This window comes from Nicotiana sylvestris, chromosome 6 (genome assembly GCF_000393655.2).
Source record: "Nicotiana sylvestris chromosome 6, ASM39365v2, whole genome shotgun sequence".
In the NCBI taxonomy this organism is placed as follows: Eukaryota; Viridiplantae; Streptophyta; class Magnoliopsida; order Solanales; family Solanaceae; genus Nicotiana; species Nicotiana sylvestris.
Window position 1 is genome coordinate 194,630,716 of NC_091062.1, and position 22,231 is coordinate 194,652,946.

Sequence of the window (22,231 nt, forward strand, 5' to 3'; positions counted from 1 at the left end):
GATGGGAAACCAAAAAAAAAAAAGGCCCAGACACCTTCCACACACCCCTCCCCCTCCCAAACCCAAAACCTCTATTTATTGCCTTGTATTCCTCATACTTCTTTTTTTCATTCCTTCAGTTTAGTTCCATGGCTTCTCTTTACCTTTTTTCTCCAACTTCCCCATTTCTTCCTACTTTTCTTGATTTAGTATTCTTTCTCATGGTCTTTTGAGCTGTTTGGCCAAATCCCATTTATATTTCAGAGCCAGCTGGTGAGTGGTGGTCAATAAAATCTTTATCAGTGTGCATACAAGTGAAATAATTAATTCTTGATTACATAAAATAGAAGCAGTTTTCAAAAATCTTAAGTTTTAGGTATTGATGGAAAATTATTCCGGACTTGTTAAGGAGGATGATCAACAGATGGAATTACCTCCTGGATTTCGATTTCATCCAACTGATGAAGAATTGATTACTCATTATTTGTCTAACAAAGTTGTGGATAGCAATTTCTTTGCTATTGCTATTGGAGAAGTAGATTTGAACAAGTTTGAACCTTGGGACCTCCCATGTAAGCTTCTCAAACTAGTTCTTTATAATCTTTTCATTTTCCCCAATTCATATGTGGACTTAGAAAAAAGAGTCTTGAAGCAACGGTAAAGTTGTTTCCGTTGTTTTTGTGTGTGACCTATAGGTCACAAGTTCAGCCGTGGAATCAGTCATGATGCTTGAATCAGGATAGACTATCTACATCACACTCCTTAGGATGCGGCCCTTCCCGGACCCTGCATGAACACGGGTTGTTTCGTGCACCAAACTATCCATTTTTCATGTATGGATTGAGATGGACGTGTTTAAATGGAGCGACATGAATACTAATAATTCATATAGCCGACCTTACCTTTTGTTGTTATTGTTGTTGTTAGTTTCAGATATGATATCTTTAATGATTTTTTTTGTTTGTTTGGGAATGTAGGGAAGGCAAAAATGGGGGAAAAAGAATGGTATTTTTTCTGTGTGAGAGACAAGAAGTACCCAACAGGGCTGAGGACAAACAGGGCAACAGCTGCAGGTTATTGGAAAGCAACCGGAAAAGACAGGGAGATTTTCAGAGGAAAATCTCTAGTTGGGATGAAGAAAACTCTGGTTTTCTACAAAGGGAGAGCTCCAAAAGGTGAAAAGACAAATTGGGTCATTCATGAATATAGACTTGAGGGAAGATTGTCTCTTCAAAATCTGCCCAAAACAGCAAAGGTCATTCTTGTCATCTTTTCTTCTGTCCCCTCTTTCAATCAAGCAGGGCGGATCCACCGTGCTTTTGTCCAATCTGTACATATATGTTTAAAAAATTCACTAAATATCTATAAATATTGAAATCGAGTTACTATTATAATATGTAAGAACCCGAAGGCGTAAGCAAAAATTTCTCAAAGGGGTGCCGAAATTTATAGATGAATGAGAATAATAACTTTAATTATCATATTTCTAGACAAGAAATAACCTTGATCTATTGATTTTATTGAGTGTTAAGATAGAAAAAGTCATAAGTCCAATTCTACTTAATCACAATTTTTAAACCAAGAGATAATTTATGTCAAATAGTGTCATTTTTTTCCTACTTATCTATTTTCTCACAGTACTAATACATATATTTAGTAAAACTTTCTACGAAGCGGTGTCACTTGACACCGCTTCCTTAGGTGTGCATCCGCCCCGGTAGGAACCTATAAACATCAAATACGAGATCCGCCTCCGGAGGTGGATTTAGGATTTTAATTCTATGGGTTCGACCTCAATTATTCTTAGCATTGAATCAATTGTATTTTTAAAATTATGGATTCATATTTACTACTTTTTGTAATTTTGGTGGATTTTTACACCTACTTATTTGTTGTGCGTGGAAAATAGTGGGTTCAACGCACTCCTATGCTGCATCCGCCCCTGTCCGCCTCTGCATCAAGATTCTATTTTTCACTCTTCTTTTTTACTGTATTGTAGAATGAATGGGTCATTTGCAGAGTATTTCAAAAGAGCTGTGGTGGGAAGAAAATCCATATTTCAGGCCTAGTGAAGCTGAATTCTGATGAAAATGAAATGGCGAATAGTAATTGTCTGCCACCATTGACAGATTCTTCCCCTTATACTAGCAAGATCAAGCCTTCTGCTTCCCAATCTAGCCACGTGCACTGCTTCTCCAATTTTTTTACTGCTCAAAAGAGCCAAGAAAACTTGATCAATTGTTTCAACAATTCTCCTAATTTCTCTGCTCTCTCAAATCCAATGAATAATATTCCCATAAATACATTTTCTTGTAACCAAATAGTCCCAGTTCAGAGCAGCTTCCAAAGTCAAGTTTCATTTGGCATGCAAAATCCTACAATTCTTAAGACTTTACTTGAGAATTATACTCAGAATTTTAAGAAAGAGGAAATAGTTAGTTTATCTCAAGAAACAAAGCTAAGCACTGACATGAATAATGAAATTTCCTCAATTGTGTCAAATCTTGAAATGGGAAGAAGATTACTTGAAGATCAGAGCCTTGACTGCCTCTGGGGTTGCTGAAATAAGCAAAAATCAGAAGAAAGAGCAGAGAAGAGTCAGCACTAGTAGTAGTTATTATGGTGTGGAATTAATTGTATGTGCATGGATTTCTGATTTCTTAAGTTGCATTGAAGGCCGATGTCCAAAATCCAAATCATATCGATACAAAAGGCTGAACTGATAATGTAAAAATTTCTTTATACGGGCTTGAATCCGTCGCACGAAAACAATGTTATATTTTGATTTTTTTATTTTTATTTTATATTTTCTTGTTGCTTATCTAGGGCTACTTAATATGGTGATGTTGAAGTTATGAATTTAGTACTGAATGTTATAAGCATGAGATTGTGGGAGATCAGGTTGGTGAGTTTGTGATATTTTCTTGTGTTTTGTCTCTTTGGAAATCTATATGCTGTGGACCCCTCTCCCTCCATTATGCATAATTTGTATTTATTTATGTCATGATTCATAAATAAATCTCATAATGCAATAATTGTGCTTTGATCCTTTTTATTGGTTGTCGATTTGCAACTACGCAAGTTTTTTGTTGATCTCATGTGAAAAATGTTATATAGCTAAAAAACATTCATGAACCGATGGTCTTTCAGAAATAACATCTCTACTCCTTCGAAATAGGGGTAAGGTTTGCGTACACTACCCTCCTCAGACCTACTAGTGATATTTTATTGGGTCGTTGTTGTTATTGTTTTTTCCCAACATGAAAATTGTCAGACGGTTTAATAATTAAAAAATAGTCAATTTTGTAACTCTGTTAGAAGGGATTAAAGGTGTATAGCTCAATTAGTTGAATGTGTTATGTTAGTCAAATATTTGAAAAATCAAATGAAACAAATGAATTTACCAATAAGTGATAGGCCAAAATAATTAATTTACCAAAGGGTTGTGTTGGATAGGATGGATAGGATTGATATTTGCTCGAACTCGACTACTTAAAAAGTTACATTGGCACGAACCCGACTACAATAAAATTCTGCCTAGAATTAACTTAATAATTTAAATTCAGCTCGAATAATTATACTGAATGAATTTAGAGAATATATGATTAAACTTATAATTAACAAATAAGAGTATGGTGACATAATTAATTATAATCTGATATATTGGTGTTTACCTTAAAATTCGATTAATAATTAAACTTAAATTGTGGTTTTAAAGATATGTGATTTAGTCCAATTCCAATTGATAAAGAAGGAATTAAATATATAAATTGAAGAGTAAAGTAAGTCAAACCAGCGTGCAAGCCAAGTTCGGACCTCGAGCTATGATAGTCTCGAGGTGGGTTAGTAAGAACAGTAAATTATAAGACAACTCTGATGAACAATAAGCAAGAAAGTGATGAATGTATATTCTCTTGTCAATGAATCCGTGTCTTACAAATGAATGAGCCCCCCTTTATATAATAGGAGAATCCTAAATAAGGTACACTTCTAATTATAGTATGAAATCTTATTATACAGCTGTCTAACCGCCAAGGACTAATCCGTTCCGGAATTTACGTCGTGATTTTTGGGTCGTTGTGAGAATCTCGCTCTTTCTATTACCGAACGATAACGGTATTATCTCGAAGTGGGTCGTCTTCCGACCCCGAACTAAAGTTATCGATCTCGACCTTGATATTGGAAAAGAGCCTCGACCCCGAGCTCGGTGTCCTGGCCTCTCGACGTGGTATCACTTTTTCTATTGAAGAACGAAATCGGGTAGTCCCGCTTTTTACCGTATACAATTGGTAATATAGAAGAAACTATATTCTTCTTCGACACAATGAAAATAGTGTTAAAGATTCTTCTTCTCTACGTTTGGATAGAAACATATGAGGTACATACAAAAACATACAGTACTAAATTATTAACATAAATCTACTTCAATCAAACATATAATTTTATAATCCACAAATTATATCTTATCCACTTGGTTGTGATTTTCTTGTAATTGCAAATAAGATAGAGTTCATAAATTCTTATAGAATATGCAGTCATGTTATCCCTAAACAATGAATTCTTATTGAGTTCTTTATATTTTATCTGTTTAAAATCAGTAAATTTTTTATCGTTGTCGTCAAAATTCAGCGTCGAATCAAGACTTCAAGAACATTTATTAGAATATCGGATTTAAATTTAAAAATGAAAAAAAAATACTACTCCTGCCCCATGTTTACACTAAATAAATGGAATATACCAAAGGCAAATTTAGTATTTAAATTTAATGGTTTCAACTTTTAAGATTTTTAAAATTGAACTTATTATATTATTAAAAATTTTTAAAATTAAACTTATTATATTATTAAAATTAAGGGTTCAAATATAATATTATTGAGATTTTAGTAATTTTTAATATATATATATTTATTCCATGTCAAAAGTTATGGGTCGTATCCGGTATAGGCTACACCTGCCCCTGATATACATGACAATTGGCAAGTGCTAGTTACATACACGCATTAATCGTAGAGAAATGATCCAACTTTGTTGGTACAGTAGTTCTTTACTAATATACATTTCTAGATTGAGTTTTTGGATCTATAAGCCTTTTATTTAATTTTATTTATTTAAGAAATCAAGTATATACTAAATTAAATTTCTCAAGATCGCCCTACAATTCAATAATTCAGTATTTTAAATGTAATCACATGAATATCCACTTTGTCATAAACAATACTCAATTATAATTAGCATACACTATCAGAAACCAATACTAAAACGATTTTTTTTTCTCGGAAGGGGTTAACAAATTAAAAAAAGTCATTACTTGTAATCTACTGTTCTATTGGAGAATTTGCTAACCAATTATATTGGCTCACGTCCAACAATTCGTCATATATTTAAACATTAAAGTAATTTTTGTAATAATATATGTTAGTAGTATTAAATATTCTCACGTGTAGCCTACTATCATTATGTCGACATTGACATCATTAAAAACCAATTGGTTTCATAGTATAATAAGTGATCCTTGACACGTAATTAATCCTCTAAGTTATCTTAAAGAGATTAAATTTTATACATCAATAGAGTAAAAAATTTTATACTAGCATTATAGTTCAATAGGATTACATATTTATCATAAAATTTACTTCATAAATGACTTGATTTTATAAATATATTTTACATTATCAGCGCATATCGTTTTACTGAAATTTTGTGGGCAGTTTGGTAAATCATGATAATGAAAGTTTAAGTCATTAACAAGATTGACTTTGGTTTTACAGAATTAAATTGCGCATTGTTCTCTATGACTTCATATAGTCATTTAGAGCAGTCCTAGGATAATGTTTCACTGAAATTATACATACTAGAAAAGAGATTAAGGACATATACTTGGTTGATCATAAAAAGTCAAACTAGATGACTTTTGACTTTGTATGCACTAATTTTATCTCAATTTTTAAGTTATCGAAAAAAAGAGGTCTACCTAAAACCGTAGATTGTAGGATTTAATAGAAGGCTCCGTACCACCAAATATACGGTGCAATGGATGAGATGTTCTTCCTTTAATCAGAGGTCTCGAGTCGAGCTCTGGGTATGGAAAAATCCATGGTAGGAAGCGCTTTCCCGAATGGGGCCTTACGCAGTGCGAATCCGGATATAGTAGTGCTCCGATGCGGGTACCGAACACAGGATGAGAAACCAAAATAAAATAAAATAGAAGACTCTGATAGAAATTTACTACAAAAGCTAGCTATTAAAAAGGGCCTGGGTAACGCTTGTTTTAGTCTTTTAGAAGAGAACAATATATCATTTGTTTTTTGTGTAATTAAGTAGTTAAGCTAATAATTCATTGATCAAAAGGTCAGAATCTAACATTTGCATATATCAAATTAATTAATTTTAACCGTTAAACTTTTTACTGATTTTAATTAACTCAACATTGCTTTCCATTCTGCTAAGCGGAGTGGCCATGAGTTAATGTTTGCATAGTTCTTGGATTCTCATTATTCATTTTTCCGTTGGGTTATTCATTTTAATTCGATATTATCCTTATATATTTACGAAATATCTCATTCGTATTTATATAATTATAAGATGTTTTACTGTTAATTCATTTAGACTGTAGAAACGTGAAGTATATATATCATATACACGCAACATCTTCAGTTTCTTCTTTCCCCACTGAAAACAGTAAACTCTTCAAGTCTTAAAAGAAGTTGGATTTAACAGTTTAATTTAATTAGACTATTTGATTGATTAAGCGCAAAATGAAAAGTAACAGTAACTAATCTTTGCTGAATAAAGAAAAACAAAAACAAAAACAGGATACTAAAAGTATGGAGGAGAAGGAGGATAAATTGGACAATTTAATGAAAATATCCCTTGGCGATTAATAGATGCTAATAAAAGAAACATTTTAGTTCCATTGACGCCAAAGAAATACTATGAGGATAAACGCGGAATATAAAGAAAAGTTTATGAGGCACTATTTTGGCAAGATATTGAAAGTCGTCAACAATTTGAAAATGATATCCTTTTTAAAAGTGTTTAATTAACCTTTAAAAAAGGTTATTTCTTAACTCTTACAAAACCAGAAATAATTAAAGATTACTGCAACTAAAAAAAATAAAAATCAACCGGTCAACTAATGACTACAAATTAAAGTCATTTACGTATCATTAATTTGATCAAAACTGCTTTCCTATTTTCCTTTGTTAATTTCTACTATATGATAATAAGTTGCAAGATTGGGGACGTAGTCACATAAATTTGTTAAGATAAGGTATGGAGAAGTGAAAGCTTATCGTTTAGTCTTTTCCATAAAATCGTTTCTTCTTTTTCTTTTCTTCTCTTTTTGATGGGACTCAGATACAATGTGAAACCAGAAGTTGAGGACTCTATTAATTTATTACTTTTTCTCTATGAATAATTAGGAAGCCTGCATTTCTATTCATCCTTTTTGTCCACGTTTGTATACTGTGTTCAATTTGTTTCAGTCCTATATATCTTGTCCTCTGCTTTCCTTGGTTCTACCCACTTCTTTTATAGTACCTTTTTTTGTTAGAAAGGGATATGAGGCCTTTCAACTTTATTTTTGATAATCGAGAAATCTTCGAGATTCAGTAATGCAAAACTCGGTGGATAATGGGGAATGTCCCTCTATTTATTTCCACTTAAATATTAGATTTTGGTCTACTTCAGAATTTGAGTCCATGACGTGCGCCTAAGCCACACATCATGCATATGCTCTTAGCACTACACCAAAGCCTTGAGGGCAGGTTGAGCTCTTTAAACTTCACAAATATTCTTCTTTCACAGTGATGCATTTAATGCGACGTATATATGTTTTGCTCTTAATGTAGGATACTGACTGTGTGAACCTTCAGAGCTCGTAACACATCACTGTTGCAGCACTGACGAGCCAATTACAGTTGAACCAAACTGAAAAATGCGGGCTTAGCACAGCCCTGGTCTGCATGTTAGGAGGGGGAGGGGAGGGGAATCCAATGCATTAAGCTCCGTCTGAAGAAGGCCAGCCACATTTGATAGTCAACCAAGACAAAATGTCGTGAGACCAGCACATATAACACCATGATAAGAGTTAAGACAAACATCACTGCTAGAAGAAACTTATATATAGTGAAACCTGGTCTACCAGGCAGAGGCAAATCTAGGATTTGTTGAACATGGGTGCACCACCAAAAAAAGTAGAAAAAAAGTATTAAGTGGGAATTGATCCACGTTCCTAAAGGTAAATAACCCAGCATTCAATCAAGTGCATCATCAATCTTTTTGGAGCATGGGAGTCAGCAGATAATATTAGACTAATTCTAAAATATATGTACATAAAATACCTAATTTGACTGTGAGACCATGGGTTCATTTAATCACGTGCCCCTTAATTGGGGCTATAGATCCGCCCCTGCAGTACCAGGGGATTAGATGCTGCATGAAGTACAAGATGCAGGGTGACCCATCACAGGAGAACTACAATGTAAAGGTGAGGAAGTCAAAATGATTGGAATTGTCAAGTCATTTATATCTGTGTGCACTTAGCACAAGCACAGAATAAGAGTTACCCTTTTTAGCTTGCAATGCATTAGCACTTTTAGCAATTATGAGTATCACCAAGATTATTTTTAAAAAAAAATCATAACACCAAACATGATTTGTGTTTGACCAGAATTCTCCCATATGACAGTCACCAACTGGGGTTGAATACCAGTGATACTACAACAATTTAGGCCTGGAGGTTCCACACTCATGGGCCTGCAGGGAAATGAGATTCTGCATTTCCTTCCTCTTATTGGTCGGGCATACCTGTCCATAGTATCAGATATCTGACAACTCTCTGTATGCAGGGTCCTGCATGTTGATATATCTTTCGCTTGATGTTTAGATTATCAGCTGCTCCACGGTCTTCCCCTGCCATAGTGTCTGCAGGATATTGTCCATTAAACGCTATGAAATTTTGCATATCCCATAGCTCCAGCAATACTTGTAACCCCAGGGGATCCTTGAGCCTCGATGATGATCGATTCCCAGAAGATTGAGGGTGCCCCACGCACTTCTCCAGTGCGAAATTGACCCAGCGACACTCAAGATAATCAGCACGAATCAAAAGGCTTGGTGGTTCTCGGAAGATACTGAATTTTACAGATAAGGAAGCCACTAGCACAACAATTAGTTAAGTTAACAGGGAAGTTGACAGGGTACTGTTATTTACATGATCCTGGAGGCTTTGCATTAGAGATGCTGCGGAACCAACCAGACCTGAATCTATTAATTCCTCATAACACTTACAAGTTGAATGGAGATCAACCATATCTTGGTAGCCCTTAAGCAAGACCTTGTACATGCAAAGATTAGGCATAAAACCTGTCTTTAACATATCTGCCTTAAGCATCATGACACTAGTTATGTGCCCGGCCTCAAAATGACGTTTTATCATCATGGCATAAGTGGGTAAATCTGGATACAGATTGTTGCGTCGTAGATCCATGAAAAACTTATTGGCTTTAAAATACTGCCCATCTTTCCATAAACCATGGATTAAGGCAGAATATGTAACTTTATTAGGGAAAGAAAGAACACCATTACTGGAGTCTACTTTGACTCCTGCAGAACCAGAACCAGTTACTTTCAAGAAAAATTTGATTGCATCACTAATCATTCCGTTCTTGCGAAATCCATCAACCAAACAAGTAAACGTGAAAGCGTTAGGAACAACTCCAACCTCCATCATCTCCTTATATAGCCGTAGAGCAGAAGTAGTGTTTCTTTTTTTGAAGTGACCATCAATCAAAGCTGTATAAGCAACTACATCAGGTTTCAAGTCTTTAATAATCATTTCAGTATATACACCCATTGCAGCTTCTACATTCCCTACCTTGCAAAAGCCATCTATCAATATCGAGAAGGTGACTACACTGGGCTGGACACCCTTCTCTATCATCTGAGAACACAATGCCAAAGCCTTCTCCATATTTCTATCCTCGCAGTACCTATTAATCAACTGATTATAAACAACAGAGTTCACAACCACCCCTGTTTCGTCCATTTTCTGCAAAAGCCTCTCTCCTTCGTCCACTTGCCCCACAGTACAATGACCCTTTATAAGTGTACCATAAGTTACAACATCTGGAGAAATACCAAGCTTTTCCATCTCAGAATGCATCTCTAGCGCGGTTGACACATCATACGAATTACAACAGCCATCAATCAGACAATTATAGACAAATAAATTGGGATGTACCCCAAACTTCACCATACATGCAAAGAAATTCCTCGCTGCTATCACTTCACCCACTTTGCAGAGCATATTGATCAAGATACCAAAAGTAACAACATTCGGAAGAATTCCATGATTCATCATTTCTTGATACAGCTGAAAGGCTCTTCCGGCATCAGCGATCTTGCCATAGCCATCCATCAGAGTATTATAAGTGTAAAGATTAGGCTTAACTCCAACCTCCCGCATTTTCATGAACATGCTTTCAGCTTCCAGTATCTTATCCCCACTGCAAAACCCGCGTATCAGAGTAGTACATATCACAACATTTGGTTTAATCCCTTTCTCAGCCATCTCATCATATAGCAATTTAGCTTTCAAAATCTCACCTTTCAGACAGCATGCATCAATCAATACTCCATATGTCACTATACTAGGACATAACCCTAATGTGAGCATATTCCTATAAATACCCCACATGAATTCAAACTTACCCATTTTCACAAACCCATCTAAAAGAGCATTACAAGCAGGCAAAGAGGGTAACTCCCCCATCTTTTGGTACACCCAGTAGGCATCATCAAGAAAACCCATTTCAGATAACGCAATAATCAACACCCCAAACACATTAGAACGACACCCAAAATCTATTTTACTAAGGGAATTGAAAATTAAAGAGCAAACCTTTCTGGGGTTGCTGGTTTTACTAAGATTTTCGATGAGGCATTTTATCAAACATCTGGCGTCGAGATACAATCTAGCTCGGGTTAAGTAATGAATGATGGCTAAGTGTAGTGTAAGATCCTTTATTGGGTCTGTTTTTCTGGATGCTGAGTTGAATAGCTGCATGGCTTGGCTAAGGGTCTTGGCATTGAGGATTGCTGCGGGTAAGTTTGATGAGACAGGGGAAGAAGAAAATGGAGATGCTGAAATGGTTCTTGAAATGACTGGGGACTTTAAACGGAAAATCGATTTCATGTTTTGAGAAAAGGACTTCGACATTGCTGCTGATCACGCTGGTGATTGTCAGCTGATTCCATATCTACATCTCATTGGTTTCTGCTGTTTGAGCTGTATACTGAGATTTGACAATGGAGTAGTAGTTTTGACTTGAAATAAATCTTGTTTTGAACTTGAAATGAAATATGATAGGCCTATTTGCTCAAATGTTGAGCAAATGTAATAAAAAAAAAATATTAGTAAAAAACCTGTCGAAGTTTATAAACTTATATGGTTTGTGAAATCAGCCAATTAAAAATGAACATGTAATATCTTTTTTAGTAAACTTTTTAAAAATATGTTAACCTCTTAATTTTGAAATATATTAAAAGTATTATAATCCATAATAGAGGGGTTTTTTTTTACCTTTGGAGAATTTTGGAATTTTTTAAAAAAATTATGGTGTTCATGATCTCATTCTATGAATTCACTTAGAGTTCAAGGTTAGAGATTCGGTTTTCTAGACAGAAAAGGTTTAGGAGGTCGAAATTCACTCAATATTGAATAAGTATAAAGTCGAAATTAAGATGATTTTGAAATGGAAAAAAGAGAGAGAGAGGGGTAGAGAAATTTAAATCTAAAAAGGAGGAATTTATTCCTAAATTACATTTATATAATGATCAATTCATAACGTTTATATAACAGAATTCACCCTTCTTACCAATATATATATTCCAGTAATTTTCGATCATGCAGCAGCTATGACCTTTCCTTAGTAGCTAATACCCTAAAAGAAGATTTAATAAGAAAATAAGGAGCAGATGTGTATTGGGAAAAATTGAATTTATATATATTGAGACATGTGGACTGGTCAAATAGTCAAAAAATTATAATTAGTCAAGAGTCACGGGCAGTAATAGAAACGAGCAAAGGCAAAGGAAGAGGCACGAGAGGACATTTGAAGGATTCAGCGCCCGTACCTATTTAGATCATTTATCAAAAGGAACGGATCTGACCATAATAAAGAGCGTAGATACGGAATTCGATAGGCATTAAATACCGGATATGTTAGAGAATTTGTATTGATTACAATGATTGTGTAACGTAGCATTTAATGTTTTTAATTATTCATAATAGCCTCATTATGATTTGAAGGAAACACATACCTTCAAGACACCTATAAAATGGAGGTATCTAGTCACTTGTAAGGACAGACACAATTGAAATATACTCTGATTCACTTATTTTTCTCCTGATTACATTCTGGTTACTCCAAATTATTCTCTTCTACATATTCTTTTGATTATCAGTAACCCACGTTCTTCTAAATTATAGCTTTGACTAAAATTCTATTTTTTGGTTAAACAAATTGGTTCCGTTACCGGAAATCTGATAATCTATTTTCTTTTCACTTGACCTTCCTTGTTACATCAATCATGTCGAATAACAATGACAACACCCCAGGAAACCAAGAGAACCAACAAAGTCAGGGAGACCCACAGAACATTAACATTCAGGTTCCTACTCCGCAGGACTATCCACGGCAATCTCGTGAGGGTACTCTCGATGGATCTCAAATAAACGAGTATGCTCAATTTGAAAATGCTGAAGCTGTTGATGAAGCTCTGCAGAAGTTAATTACTGCTCAGGTCAACAAAGCTGTTGAAGCGCTTGCTAACCAGTTACCTGTTGCAACACCCACACCTTCTCCAAATAATAACACTATAGAAAACCCTCGTTCCGAGCTTGTTAACTCAGGCAGCGGTGGAACCCCCAGTAAATCGCAGGAGAGAGAACCAGGTAATGTAATTAATTCTGATTTACAAAATTTAGTACTAACCTTGCAGAAACAGCTCAAGGAGCAAAGTGAACGCATAGAGTAGATACCCGGGGTGCCGCCCATAATCAAAGGGGTAGACATGGACAGATATTCGCAACAACCCTGGAAGCCGAGTGCTGCCCCACTCCCAATTCCAAAAAAAGTTCAAAATGCCTGATATTCCAAAGTATGATGGAACGAGAGACTCACAGGACCACGTGACTGCATTCACAACGGGCATAAAAGGCAATGATTTGACTAAGCAGGAGATCGAGTCGGTATTAGTCAAGAAATTTGGTGAAACACTCACCAAAGGAGCACTAACGTGGTATTCCCTTTTACCTAAAAATTCTATAAATTCTTTTGTTGAGCTTGCAGATTCTTTCATCAAAGCGCACTCGGGAGCCCAAAAAGTGGAAAAAAGAATGGAGGATATTTTCAAAATTAAGCAAGGAGATTCAGAATTGCTTAGAGAATTCGTGGACAGATTTCAACGCGAAAGAATGACATTGCCGCGTGTACCTGATAACTGGGCAACTATAACTTTCACAAGCAATTTGAATGAAAAAAGCTCGAAAGCTACGAGGAGACTAAAGGAAAGCCTTCGAGAATTCCCAGCTACAACGTGGGACGATGTTTATAACAGGTATAGTACGAAGTTGAGGATTGAGGAAGATATTGTTCCCCGATCTCAAAAAGAAGAAAGTATACGTTCAAGACGTGCAGAGAACGAAAAAAGATCCGGTAAAAATAGGTACGAGCCTTATATGGGACCTACGAGGAAAGACTCACGGTCAAAACAGGATAATCAAAGGCACGATCACAGATCAAGAAATAGAGAATCAGGTTCTTCATCAAGATTTAGGAACGAGCGAAACAACTATGAGTCACGGGATGATGATAGAAATTTAAAAGCGAGATTCGGAGGTTACAACTTCAACGTCAGCACCTCCGAGCTCGTAGCTGTTTTGAAAAGTATGGGAGATAAGGTTCGATGGCCAAAGGAAATGAGATCGAATCCAAATAGGCGCAACCCTGACCATTGCTGCGAGTTCTATAATGATCACGGGCATAAAATAGCAGATTGCAGGTTTTTACAAAGTGAAGTTGATCATTTATTAAAACAAGGATATCTTACAGAGTTGTTCAGCGAGAAAGGCAAGCAAGCTTACATGAAGAACAGGCAGGAGCCTCCAAAGCCACCTTCTCCCAAAAGAACTGTTAACGTTATAAGTGGGGGTGAAGACATTAATGGTGTGTCATATGCTGCGGCTAACAAAACTTCCAAATAACTATTACCCAAGGGAAACGGGTGCGGCATGTTCTAGAAGAAGGCAATATTACATTCAGTAATACAGATACATATGGCGTATTAATCCCTCATAACGATGTACTGGTAATATCTTTAATTGTGCATGATACTAATGTGAAACGAGTTTTGATTGATCCAGGTAGTTCCGTGAACATTATTTTGCTAAGAGTGCTACGTGAGATGCAAGTTGAAGATGGAGTAATACCAAAGGCGCATACTCTATCTGGATTCGATAATTCTAGTGTCGTCACAAAAGGAGAAGTAACACTCACCACTTTTGTTGAAGGGGTCATCAAAGATACAAAGTTCCAGGTAGTAGACATGGAGATGTCTTACAACGTGATTCTGGGGAGACCATGGATCCATGAAATAGATATTGTTCCTTCAACCTTGTATCAAGTTATCAAATTCCCATCGCCATGGGGAATTTGTCAAATTCACGGAGATCAACATACATCCAGGGCTATTAACTCCGTTGCAGATACAAGCACGAGAAGTGAAGGCAAATAGTAATCACAGAAGGCAGTTGAGGACACCACAACACAAACCTTAACTGAACAAGTGCGAACAGATGTAGACTCAAGGCCTGATACCATTCAAGAACCAGAAGAGAATGAAGATATCAAAACAATGATAGAGGAATTAGAACATGTCGTGTTGTTTGCTCAGTGGCCTGATAAAAAAGTCTATGTCGGGGCTAATCTTGACCAAGGAATGAAAGGTAAGTTAATCGAATTTTTGAAAACTAACATGGACTGCTTCGCTTGGTCCCACTCCGACATGACAGGAATACCACCGGAGGTGATGACTCATAAACTAAATGAAGATCTATCATATCCTCCTGTGAAGCGAAAGAAAAGAAAGTAGGGAACTTTCAAGAATCGCATGATTCAAGAAGAAGTCCAAAAATTGCTAAAAATTATTTCCGTTCGAGAGGTAAAGTATCCTAACTGGTTAGCTAATACTGTTGTGGTTCCAAAGAAAAATGGTAAGTGGCGGGTTTATGTAGATTATACAGATCTTAACAAAGCCTGCCCTGAAGATTCTTTTCCACTACCACATATAGATCAATTGATTGATGCATATTCAGGATATAATCAGATTAAAATGGATCCGGCATATGAAGAAAAAACTTCATTCATAACAGACAGGGGGACTTATTGTTATAAAGTAATGCCCTTTGGTCTACAGAATGCAGGTGCAACGTACCAGAGGTTAGTTACCAAAATGTTTCAGGAATATTTAGGAAAGACAATGGAGGTATATATAGATGATATGCTTGTTAAAACTCAACACTCATAAAATCACATATCACACTTGTCTGACACATTTTCAATTCTGCATAAATATAATGTGAAGTTAAATCCCGAAAATTATGCATTTGGCGTTGCATCAGGCAAGTTTTTGGGTTTTCTTATTTCTAACTGTGGAATTGAAGTAAATCCTGCACATATTAAAGCCATTGAAGAAATCCCTGACATACTTTCAAACAAGGAAGAAGTTCAAAGATTAACAGGGAGAATTGCGGCCTTGGGAAGATTCATCTCTAAATCATCAGAGAAGTGTTTTAAACTCTTCTCAGCTCTTAAAAAGCAGGATCATTTTGAATGGAATGAGGAATGTCAACAAGCACTTAGGAATTTGAAAACGTACTTATCAAATCCGCCTCTGTTGGCAAAACCAAAAGCTGGGGAAAAGTTACTCCTATACCTTGCTATTTCGGAGGTGGCGGTAAGTGTTGTTCTGGTCCGAGAAGAGCAAGGTAAACAATCACATATCTATTATGTAAGTAAATCTTTGTTAGATGCATAAACGAGGTATCCTCAGTTAGAAAAACTTGCACTTGCGCTAATCATGGCATCTAGGAAGTTAAGACCTTACTTTCAATGCCATCCTATCGTTGTGGTAACTACCTACCCTTTACGTAACATACTACATAAGCATGAGTATCAGGTAGGTTAGCTAAGTGGACAATAGAGTTAAGTGAATACGAAATTGCATACCAACCTAGAACTGCTATAAAATCGCAAGTATTAGTTGATTTCGTGGTTGATTTTAGTCAGGGAATACAGTTAGAAGCAGAAAAAGAATTACAGGTGTTCAATAGAGCCAACCCAGGAACTTGGACTTTATTCACTGATGGCTCATCTGAAGAGCAGGTTTGGGGATAGTATTGGTACCACCTACGGGTGAAACCATTCGGCAAACTATTAAATGTCATTCCATAACTAACAATGAGGCAGAATATGAGGCTATGATTGCAGGTTTAGAACTGGCACGGGAACTTGGCATAAATCAGATTATAATCAAGAGTGATTCACAACTCATAGTTAATCAAATGCTGGGGACTTATAAAGCCAGGGAAGCAAGGATGCAGCAGTATTTAGAAAAAGGTACAGGAATTGGTAAAACAATTTCAACATTGGAAGATTAGACAAATACCCAGGGACGAAAATCTTGAAGCAGACGCCCTAGCTAATCTCGCATTTGCGGCTGACGTGGAAAACGATGCAAATGCCTCAATGATACATTTATTTCATTCAGTTTTTGATCCTGATGCGAATGAGGTAAATTTTAATAACTTAACCTAGGATTGGAGGAACGAAATTGTTGCTTTTTTGCAGTATGGAACCGTCCCTGATGACAAGAAAAAGGCATATGCGCTTCGAAGGCAGGCCGCTCGGTACTGCTTAAAACAAGGCAATCTATATCGTAAAATGTTTGGTGGACCCTTAGCAAGATGCCTTGGACCTTCACAAACAGAGTATGTAATGAGAGAAACACACGAGGGTCATTACGAGAATCACGCAGGTGGAAGATCACTAGTAAGAACCTTAATTAGGGCAGGTTATTACTGGCCTAAAATGGAAGAGGAGGCAGAAAGTTTCGTAGCCAAATGTGATAAATGCCAGAAGTACGGTAACAATATGCATAAACCTGCGGGATTATTACATCCAGTCATTTTGCCGCGGCCATTTATGAAATGGGGAATGGATATCGTAGGACCATTACCGCAAGCAAAAAGACAGGTAAAATTTTTGCTTGTTCTCACTAATTATTTTACTAAATGGGTAGAGGTAGGCACATTCAAACAGGTGCGAGAAAAGGAAGTCAGAGACTTTATTTGGCAGAATATCATATGTCGATTCGGCGTACCAAAGGAGATCGTATGTGATAATGGTCCTCAGTTTATTGGAGCTTAGATCACAGAATTTTTTCAAAGCTGGCAAATTAAAAGGATTACGTCAACACCCTACCATCCGGTGGGTAATGGGCAGGCAGAATCAACGAACAAAGTCATTATCAACAACTTAAAGAAACGGCTAGAGGAATCAAAAGGAAACTGGCCTGAAGTATTACCTGGAGTTTTATGGGCTTATCGCACAACTGCAAAAACAAGTACAGGTGAAACACCGTTTTCATTCGTTTATGGAGCTGAGGCTTTAATTCCAGTTGAGATAGGGGAACCAAGTACACGGTTCACATAGGCGACACAAGAGTCTAATGACGAGGAGATGCGGGTCAATTTAGATTTACTCGAAGGGCGGAGAGAAGCTGCTTTAATAAGAATGGCAGCACAGAAGCAAGTCATAGAATGATACTACAATAGAAAAGCGCGCCTCGGGTTCTTCAAAATTAGGGACTTCGTGCTTAAAAGGGTTTTTTAGTCTACAAAAGGTAGCTAACACAGGGAAATTAAGTCCAACATGGGAAGGACCCTACAAAGTACGTGATGTTGCAGGAAAATGAGCATACGAACTGGAGACAGTGGATGACAAGATACTACCTTCGCATTGGAATGTTGTTCATTTAAAGAGATACTATTTCTAAAGAAAATCCACGGTCAGGTATAACCATTTTAAATCTCATTTTTGAATTGTTAAGATTTTACTAACGATTTTAGATGATAGGCAAAACGCTAACCCGTACTAAATGATGAGTCACGACCTGCAAGGCACATGGAGTAACCTAAAATTCCTGGCCTAGGGTTACAATTATTCTGATAGAAATACAAATGGGTTATGCAGTCTTCATCTATAATCGTCCCTCCGAGTCTCGTATGTTTTTCCTTTTTAGGGAAAGGACCAAATGTGAGAAACTATCAAGTGCTCGAGGCTTCATACTTCAACACTCAAACACTTGGGGACTACATAATATACACGGACATGTGTATAAAGAAGGCAAAGAAGATTAAGGAAAAATCAAGCCTGAAAGAGTCAAGTCAAGTGCAGAGTAAAAGTCATAAAGCCACGAGCTAAAGCTAGTCAAGTGTAGAGTAAAAGTCATAAAGCCACGAGCTAAGGCCAAAGAAAAACCTCACTAGGGATAAAGGCTTTGTACTAAAACAGGTTATAAGGAAAAACCCCGTGTCTATTATTTATTATTTTTTAAATCTGTTACAAGAAAAACAGTTACGAGAAATTTATGGATGTAATTCAATTACATGTAAAGTTTTATTCGGAACTAGACAAGGTTCAAAAATAAAAACTTGTCCAAGTTATTTCAGAAAAACATGTGTATTCCTATTTCTTTTGTCGTATGATAATACCATTATGAAGGTGAGATGTCTTCTTCATTAAGTATTGGAATATAAAAGGGCCCTCTTTTATAAAACTCATGTTTAAATTAATCATGAGGTTAACAGAAGCATTTTTCAGAAAATAAAAATGCAAATTATTCTGTAAGTCCTTAAAAATAAAGGCGAGAATAAAGCAAGCAGAAGTTTAAGATAAAAACTTCTTAATATGTAAAAAAAAAAAAGAAAAAAAACATCTAAGACTAAGTTCCAACTTAGTCATCAAACTACGAAATTGTTTAGATTACCCCATTAAAAGACTTGGGGACTGACGTTCCTAAAATCAACCCTCAAATGAAGTTAAGGGTTTGATTACTATCTTCCAAAGTCAAAACAAAAATAAAATCATTTGAATGATTAAAACTGGTCACTGAGAAGTTTGCGGTATTGAGGCAGGAACATCGATAGCAGCAGGCTCAATTTGGGCAGGTGCATCAGCAGGCGCGGCTTCAACTTGACTTGCAGCAATGGGCTCGATCGGGGTTGAAATAGTCATGATACCCGTATCAGCTTCAACATTCATAAAAGCTTCAGCCACGGGAACTTCATCCATAAGAGAAGGGAAGTCCTAAGTCTGTTGAGCCTTTTTAATAGTTTCGTTGATTTTAGCTAACTCTAACTCCAGGTTGAAGTTTTCTTGGCTAGCTTCAAGTAGGGTTTCACGACGGAAATTCAAAAAAGCCCAACTTGCCTCAACAACAGATTTTTCTTCAAGGATCTCATAATCCTTTTCTCAAGCAGTGATCTCATTTTTTAGCTCTTCATTTTCAGCCAAGGCAGAGCTGTGGGAAGCTTGAAGAGAGGCGTGGGAGCATTCTAAAGCACGCACCTTATCAGCAGATATTCTGAGGTCTTCTTGTGCTTGAGTCAAATTCTGCACAAGCTCCCCAGAGTAAACTTCCTTTTGATTTAAAAGAGCCTTTACCTATCTGATCTTTTCACTAGCTTTAGATAGCTGCTCTGAAAAGGAGGACTCAAGATGCTCTTTGTCTTTCTCTGCTTGGTGTGAATAAGCTTTTGTAACCGCCAATTCTGAGGTTAAGGCCCGTACTCGCTGCTCTAAGGTATTCTTGTTCTCTTGCAAGCTCTCTATGTCAAGATGAGCACTCTCAAATTGCCCCTTCCAATTGGTTGCTTCCAATTGAGAGTCACGTGCTGTCTTCTCCAAAGGAGCAATTCTTTTCATCAACTCTGTGCCGATGAGATTAGCCTAAAAAAGAAAAGAGAAGAAATAAGAATCTCAACGATGAAAAATTTTGCAAAGTGGGAGAGAAGGAAAATACCTTCAGAGTGGCATGCATGATGTCATTCATTAAAGTCAGAGAACTATGGCTTTCCAGCTTTGCTTTTTCAATTGAGCCAATAAGAGGCTCTAGCCATATATCCGTCTGACCTGATTTTCTCAAAAGGCTATTCTCAGCAGGAATTTCAATAGTTACCCGCCTCATAGCGGCACTCTTACTTGAAGAGCCCGTTTCAGTATGATGAACTATAGGGGGGAATAACCAAAAGAGGTGCAGGAGAAGAGGTAAGAGCAGTAAAAGAAGGAACGGAAATAGCTGGGGCCGGTAAAGAAGGAATCACAGGCACGGGTAATGAGAAAGATGATAAAGGTACTTTGTCTAAAACAGGCCCAACATCTTCACGACCAAATCCACTGACAAAAAGTTGGTCGATAGACTCACGAGTGTCGTGGGAGTGACGTCATCATCGGGAATTATTATTGGGGTTTCAACAGGTTCAATAAAAGAAACCGAGACTTCAGCTTCGTCATCAGAAACAATGCGTCTCCTAACTCGTGGCCTCGTTACCAACGGGCTCTCATTTTCCTCTTCTTTAGAATTTTCCTCTTCAGCATCCTTCCTTTTTGCAGAGAGGAACCCAAGACTATTTCTCGGGCTCTCTCTAGAGAGATATGGGTTCCCGAAGGAGTACGGGTCTCCAAAGAGACACGAGAGGCTGCAACTGCTTCCGCAGTAACCCCTCGAATAGCAAATCCTGACAAAAAGAAGGATAAAAGTTAAAACAATAAAGGAGAATATAGAAATAAAAAAAACAAAAACAAAATGTGAACTCTTACCGTGAGTCTTAACCTTCCAACCAAAATGGTTAGAAAGTGTTTTCCAAGATCTACCGTCCATTGGCGCGATCTTCAGCAATTTATCTACCCAACCACGGAAATTGGGAACATCCCCCACAACTCCCATGGTTGCTATAAATAAAAACAAAGGAGGGGGGGGGGGGTAAAATTAGTAAAGTTGATAAATTTGAAAGAAGAAGGTACGAGAGGGATAAAAGACCTACTTGCAAAATTCCACTTCTCAGGAAAGGGGACATTATCTTCACCCACTAAACCAACAGTGGGGGCAACAACAAATCGGGCATACTAGCCACGATCCTTGTCATCTTCAGGGCTCACCAAAACCCTCTTACTCCTGGCCACTAGTGTAAAAACACCATTACGAAAAAGCCTAGGTGAGTAAAGATGAATAAAGTGAGGGAAAGTAAAAGGAGCTTTAGCTCTAGTGTCCAAATGCCTTAAACAGGCAACTGCCCTCCATATGATTGGGCCAATTTGACCCAAGCAGACATTGAAGAAACGGCAAAATTCGAGAATTATTGGGTCAATTGCTGGTCTAAACCCTAAAGTAAAAGGGTAAGTGTAAACAAAAAAGAACCCCGTTAAATAGGAAGTAATTCTCTGATTCGGATTAGGGATAATAATGGAAAAATCATTACTCCAATGGCAGTCCTTACGAATCACAGGAGTCAAAACCTCTGTAATTTGAGTAGGGTAAGTATCGACACGATCTAATGCGAAAACTTGTTTTCTAAGAGATTCCCTGTCATGGTAAAAAGACAATTCTGAAGGAACTATCTCATCTACTAACGGTTCGCGTAAAGGTTCAGAATGGTCTTTACCCCTAGAAGAAGATTTTTGAGAAAGGGAACCTCTGGTTCTAGAGGAAGGACCAGAACTAGAAGAAGGCATAGACGAACCACCTCCTCTAGTAGATCCTAAACTACGAAGTCTACCTCCCTTTCTATGCCTAACAGGGGCATTAGGGAAGGAGTCAGTAATGGAAACTCTCTCAGGGTTAGGGCTTGGAGAAGACATATCGAAGAGGAATAGTCTAAGGAAGAAGTCAACAAAGATTTGGAGAAATAAGTGTTCAATAAGTTTTATGTGATAAAGACAAAGGAAAAAATTATATTTATACCGATAAGCAACCGCCAAAGGTAAAAGTGCAGAGGTGGAAATAACATAATTATGATAACTGGCACTTCGTTAATAGTGGCACCGTAAAAACCTTGAAAAAAGGCTGCAAAAATTGCAGAGCCAATGGAAAATCGACACGTGCATGAAGTATTAAATGGAAGTGACAA

The 22,231-nt window shown here is 36.9% G+C and overlaps 2 protein-coding genes across 5 annotated transcripts; one reads left to right on the plus strand and one right to left on the minus strand.

Moving 5' to 3' along the window:
* The first annotated feature begins 39 nt into the window (after positions 1-39).
* LOC104247664 (NAC domain-containing protein 100) lies at positions 40-3,028 on the plus strand. 4 transcript variants are annotated; one of them, XM_009803832.2, is made up of 4 exons: positions 40-252; positions 356-551; positions 957-1,234; positions 1,979-3,028. In XM_009803832.2, the coding sequence occupies exons 2-4, from the start codon at positions 362-364 to the stop codon at positions 2,540-2,542; spliced, it is 1,032 nt and encodes a 343-aa protein (XP_009802134.1). In that variant the 5' UTR covers positions 40-252; positions 356-361; the 3' UTR covers positions 2,543-3,028. The 4 variants fall into 4 exon arrangements, with proteins under 4 accessions (XP_009802134.1, XP_009802067.1, XP_009802185.1 ...); XM_009803883.2 differs by lacking the exon at positions 40-252 and adding an exon at positions 675-812 and having other exon boundaries at positions 420-551; XM_009803765.2 differs by having other exon boundaries at positions 40-551.
* A 3,695-nt stretch (positions 3,029-6,723) lies between these two features.
* LOC104247831 (pentatricopeptide repeat-containing protein At5g61400) lies at positions 6,724-10,792 on the minus strand. Its single transcript, XM_070149805.1, has 3 exons — positions 9,241-10,792; positions 8,788-9,138; positions 6,724-6,761 (listed from the first exon to the last, which is right to left on the minus strand). The coding sequence occupies exons 1-3, from the start codon at positions 10,790-10,792 to the stop codon at positions 6,724-6,726; spliced, it is 1,941 nt and encodes a 646-aa protein (XP_070005906.1).
* Positions 10,793-22,231: the final 11,439 nt, after the last annotated feature.